This window comes from Papaver somniferum, chromosome 5 (assembly GCF_003573695.1).
Source record: "Papaver somniferum cultivar HN1 chromosome 5, ASM357369v1, whole genome shotgun sequence".
In the NCBI taxonomy this organism is placed as follows: Eukaryota; Viridiplantae; Streptophyta; class Magnoliopsida; order Ranunculales; family Papaveraceae; genus Papaver; species Papaver somniferum.
The window spans coordinates 183,745,698-183,750,885 of NC_039362.1; the positions used below are offsets into that span (position 1 = coordinate 183,745,698).

General features: G+C 34.7%; 2 protein-coding genes across 2 annotated transcripts in view; both read right to left on the reverse strand.

The window, feature by feature from the left end:
• The window catches only part of LOC113283893 (MACPF domain-containing protein At4g24290-like), a 5,472-nt gene extending 4,945 nt beyond the window's left edge, over positions 1 to 527 (reverse strand). Inside the window, exon 1 of the mRNA XM_026533275.1 lies at positions 34 to 527. Within this exon, the coding sequence (XP_026389060.1) occupies positions 34 to 303 (270 nt within the window). The 5' untranslated portion in view covers positions 304 to 527. The remainder of the gene's footprint in view (positions 1 to 33) is intronic.
• A 1,603-nt stretch (positions 528 to 2,130) lies between these two features.
• On the reverse strand, positions 2,131 to 4,528 carry LOC113283894 (polygalacturonase-like). The gene is made up of 9 exons (XM_026533276.1): positions 4,374 to 4,528; positions 4,120 to 4,254; positions 3,906 to 4,043; positions 3,608 to 3,817; positions 3,300 to 3,507; positions 3,124 to 3,205; positions 2,907 to 3,015; positions 2,699 to 2,818; positions 2,131 to 2,609 (listed from the first exon to the last, which is right to left on the reverse strand). The coding sequence occupies exons 1-9, from the start codon at positions 4,374 to 4,376 to the stop codon at positions 2,364 to 2,366; spliced, it is 1,251 nt and encodes a 416-aa protein (XP_026389061.1). The 5' UTR covers positions 4,377 to 4,528; the 3' UTR covers positions 2,131 to 2,363.
• Between the last annotated feature and the right edge of the window lie 660 nt (positions 4,529 to 5,188).

Below are 5,188 nucleotides of genomic sequence, written 5' to 3' on the forward strand. Positions count from 1 at the left end.
AAAAAAACATGAAGAAAGAAGTAATTTATTTACCTGATTAAACTCAACCACATCTGATTTAAACCTAATACGATCTCCTTTATCACATTTAATATCTCTAGATACACCAGATATAATTTTACCACCAGGAAGAACAACATCTCTTTGATCTTCTTCATCAAGCACAATCAACCTACCAATACCATCATCTTCACCTTTGTTTCCTTTTTTAGCAAACTTTAATCTAAAATCAGATGTTAAATCGAACCCTAAACCTAATGATTTCAAAGCTCTGATCTCAATTGGTTGTTCTTCTTCCTCCATTAGAAATAATAATAATAATAATAATATCAGAAAAATCAACAAATCAAATCAGGATATGAAAAATTGATGATAAAATAGAAAAAGTAGATGGAAGTTTGATGGAGTAGTTGATTTAAAAGGTGGATAAGAAGAATAATTGAGATTTTGATTTTGACTGTGTCGTACTATGTTGACTAGAGTCGCCATTAGAGGTGGCTGACGATTGAATGTTTGAATTACTATAACAGTCACAGACATTATGAGAAGAAGAAAAAATATATTTTGAAAAAAGGAAAATGAAATTCCTTTTCATTTATGGAGGGAGAAAAGTACATTTTTTCACCATAATAGTCAACCTTATTTGTCATCCTTAGATCAAAACCGTTAGTATAGCTTAGAGATGTATAATGATCAACGGTCAAAAGATGAGGATGATGGGAGGTCAGGTGAAGTAAAGTGGAACATTCTCATTTCTGATTACGGGTCAAAGTGAAACTACCAAGAAAGCAGCAGGAGCCAATTGTTGATCTGTTTGATCAAAATAGAGGAAGAAAAAAGGTTGGGATTATTCATAGGATTGACTATCGAGTGAATCTGGACAGATAGAGAATTCAAACACCCCTGGGAGTCTAAGACAAAAGTCCTAATTCAAGGGGTTGTTAAACCTTTTAGGCGAACTGGTGATGATCCATGGATCCCAAAGGAATGTACGGTTTTTTTTTTTACGACTTTTACTGGTAAGAAAGTTGGAAATCAGGTTGACAGGCTGCTTGGATACTCACCCATAACTTATTTTTTGACTTCCCGAAGCGAAAAATTCTCGTGTAGACAATTTTAAGATGATTTCTAGAAAGTCAATTTTTAGTGAAACGGGATGATTTCTGGAGAAGCAGAAGCACTTCTGGTATCCAAACGCGCTTCAAAATTACTTTTAGAAGTGAAAAAATATATTTTTTGTGAAACAAAAAATTTGTGTTTATGATTTTTGAGATTACTCTTGTTTTAGAGAAGCAAAAACACTTCTGAATCTGGTATCCCAACACCCTCTTAGTGATGTCTTTATTCTAGGGTTGGTAGAAGACGATAAGATAAGTAGAGGTGGAGAAAATCATAATGTAGAGACTAATAGCGTGTTTGGATACCAGAAGCAGAAGTATTTTGCTTCACAAAAAGTTAACTTTTCGATTTTTAGAAGTCGTTTTGGAATTCTTTACCAGACTTCTTGTTTTTTGGAATTCTTGAAATCAAAAAGTTATTTCCAAACAAAAAATTATTCCTGGATGCTTATCCAAACGCGCTGTAACAACAAGTAAAAAACGAAGTCCATCAAATTCGTGTGAAAAGAAATTCTAATAGGCTTTGGAAGCCGGTTAATAACTGGCTCAACTCCACCATTGCTGTCTGAAGACTCTGAACATAAAAATTTGAATGCCAAGGGATTCAAATACTTTTGGTGCATGGATAGTGATTTAAACACGGGTCAGGAGTCTTGTGATTCACGAGGGTCATGTTACTTTTGTTAGTGGGTTTTATCTGAAAAGTTGAGCAGAGATGAGAAGTCTAGATAATGAATGATGTAACACTTTGTTTTCAATTCTAGAGAAGAAGAACATTCTAGCTTGAATATTGTGATTATTCAAAATTTGAATTTGAATTTGAAGGGATTCTTATCCGTTCCGTTGAACTTGGCACTTCTGGTTTGAAACCATAACATAATCATATAGTAATCCTAATTAGATATTGATAACGAAATACATAAAATTAATTAGTGTTATAAAATGCGATTAAATAAACAATGATATAGAAATGTGGTGACATACGAATAGACATTGTATGATATATAAAGGATTGAAGAAGAAGTTAAATATATATAAATTTAATTAATTCATTTCCGTTTGTCAAAATTGATTGAGATCGAAGAAGATTACAGGGGAAAAACAAACTTAATTTGTCATAATCAAATACGATCAATGATTAATTATACCAAGACTTCGAAGTACTCGAAGGTTGGACCAAATTATTTAATTTGTTGACACTCTTAGCCAGACTTTAATGCGCGATATTGAGCTGCACATGCATCCTTATGCTGAACTAATCAGACCAGTTACGGCTGGTTCAACTTTTCCAAGAATGGCTCCTTTGGCATTAGAACAATTAGTAGTAAGCTTTGTCCCAGGTACTGCGGGTGTTAAGTTGATGTTGTTCATTTTAATACCGGTGCAAGGAACCGCCTCACTACATTTCAAAGTGATAGCTGCTGGTACTTTTACGTCGGTTGTTCCCGTTAAACCTTCGAAAGTTACGTCGCTGATACTCACAGCGCTCACCTATACAAGCAAGAATTCCATTAAATGCCACCGGAATAAAAGTAATTTCTCAAGAGAATAGCTAGCAGTTCGTTCGAATTTTTACATACCGCATTAGGTGTATCACTCACTCCTACATCAAGGTAGAATTGATCGATGAATATAGGATTCATCACATTAGTGAAATTGCTGTTCTTATATGAAATCTTTCGGCAATAGCCTTTTCCACCCTAAAGAACCAAGAGTAGTTATAAACAGAAGTCAGATTTTTAATCAAAGAGGCCACAACAAAGAAATATTGAGAAAAATGAAGGATACCTTGTAAGTCTTGATTCTAGCACCGAACATGGTCCCGACAAATTCAATTCTCTCAACATGGATCTCCTCTACGTCCGCATTTTTTCCACTCTTACCTAAGCTTCCAATACTGCATATGCACATATGGCAACCGTACGTATATCTCATTATTGATTTCGTTTTTTCATAATTTCTTAACTACGTATGTCTAGATTTTTTTTTGGATACTCATACTAACCTTACTCCGTGTCCAGGTCCGCAGTGACAGTTGCGGACATAGACAAATGAACTTCGGTCTCCAATTGAGACGCAGTCATCACCTGATAAAAGTTGTTTATAAGTCTTTGGAAAACAAAAAATTTGTGACATTTTTATATGCATCCCAAGAATCCACAACTATGTATGTGTACGTACCGCCCCTAAACTGGCTGTCAGCAATGGTGACCTGTTTGACATCCTGGGTGTGAATACCATCGGTATTGGGACTATCTTCAGGGGAGTTAATCTTGACATTATAGACTTCAAAACCCTCTAGTTTCAAGAGAGTTACGTGAAACATCGGACTGTTTGTAACCGTGATGTCTCTAAATGCACCACCGTTTGTCCCCCAGAAGTTTACTGCCTGCAATCCCAGGAGATGTGTAGTGCGCATTATTAACTTCTATGGGAAAAAAAACTGAAAATTCTGTCTGATATATATATATAACGATGGAAGTACTTACAGCTGGTTGTATCTTGGTGCATCCTGGTGCGTTTAGATGTCTATTTTGATGGCAGGACTTCTCCCACCATCCCTGACCACGTCCATCAAAAACACCACCTCCATTTACTAGGAGACCAGTCACACCATTGAATACGATCCATGTTCCTGAACCACCCTTGGCAGTATCCCATGCTGAGGGATTTTGGGGTCCAACAATTGTTCCACCAAGCTTGACGAAACAAAGAACAAATAAATAATAATAAGAAGAATTAGCTCATTGATCTCGTCCCATGCACTACTAAACATTCTTTACATACCTCAAAGGTGACATTTTTGGCCTTGCAAGGACCCATAAATGAAGTTGGTCCAACGTAAAATGTCTTTCCTTTAGGAACAACCAATTTTGGTATCCCTGCTGTTGCTGCGCATGCATCAGCCCACGCTTTCGTAAATGCCTGGATTATCAAATAATCATTTATATTATTATTATCATAAATTCTTCGATCAGAAAATAAAAGATGAATTACTTACCTGAGTATCGTCTTTTTTTCCATCACCAACTGCTCCATATTTCGGATCCGTAACGTCGAAAACTCCTTGCGCTGCTACGACGTGTAAATGGGTTGAAATAACAACCCCCAAAACGAAAAGATTGCTGAAAGTTCCCTGTAAATTCACAAATGCGGAAGCGGAAGACATATCAATTTGCATGATTAAGAAAATTGTGAACTTTAAATGATCATAAGATTATCTTGCAACTGGATATAAAATTAAGCTCTTCTTACCATGATTTTTTTTTTGTTAGCACTGATTATTAATGTTGACAGGAAAAATGAGAAAATCAAAGAAGTATTTAAAGAAGATTAAGAGGAAATGTAGGTAGAAAATAACTCCAAAAGGGTCGGAAACTGATGGTTTAGAATTCTTTCGATGGTACATTGGTAGTTACGGTTTCTTAAAAGAAAAAAAACAGTAGTAGTTGCAGTTAATTTTTATGCCTCGGAATAGTTAAGCTATAAGAGGTATAGTATGATTGAATTTGTCATTTGGAATCTGGGTTTTGTACAAAACCGGATTTCGATACCCAGCTTATCCTTGGATCATCATGGATTTTTTGTCTGCTCCAGCATTTTTTATATAACACCATCATAACTAATTATTGAAACATATGAATGACATTTATTCAATTTATTTGGAAATGTCAAATTTCCAAAAAATAGACAGGTTTCCTTATTTGGAAATGTCAAATTTTTTTTTTGGCTAATTTAAATGAAAAGTTAAATGTTAAGAATTGACTAATTTATCCATAAAGGGACCACTTCTTTCTCTATTAATATAAAAGGTGGCCGATTCTCTCTCCCTTTTTCTCCGATATAAAATGAATAAAATCAAGGACTAATTAGAAAAAAGTATGAAAAAAAGGCTCTAATGATCGGGTTTCTTAATCTTTATGCAAAGCAAAAAAGCCTATTTTAGAAACTGAAGGGGTACTTACTTGATAGTTCGGCCTAAAGTGTGTCTATGCAAAAATATATTTGGTATATTATGTAAAAATGAGGCAATAAAAGAAGCAAAGACAAAAAAAAAAAAAAAAAAAAAA

Excerpts from the sequence above, each read along its gene's own strand:
- LOC113283894 (XM_026533276.1), bottom strand. Across the intron at positions 3,508-3,607 it reads GCACCAAGATACAACCAGCT|GCAGTAAACTTCTGGGGGAC; the intron begins GTAAGTACTTCC and ends CTGGGATTGCAG. Across the intron at positions 3,016-3,123 it reads GGACCTGGACACGGAGTAAG|TATTGGAAGCTTAGGTAAGA; the intron begins GTTAGTATGAGT and ends GTGCATATGCAG.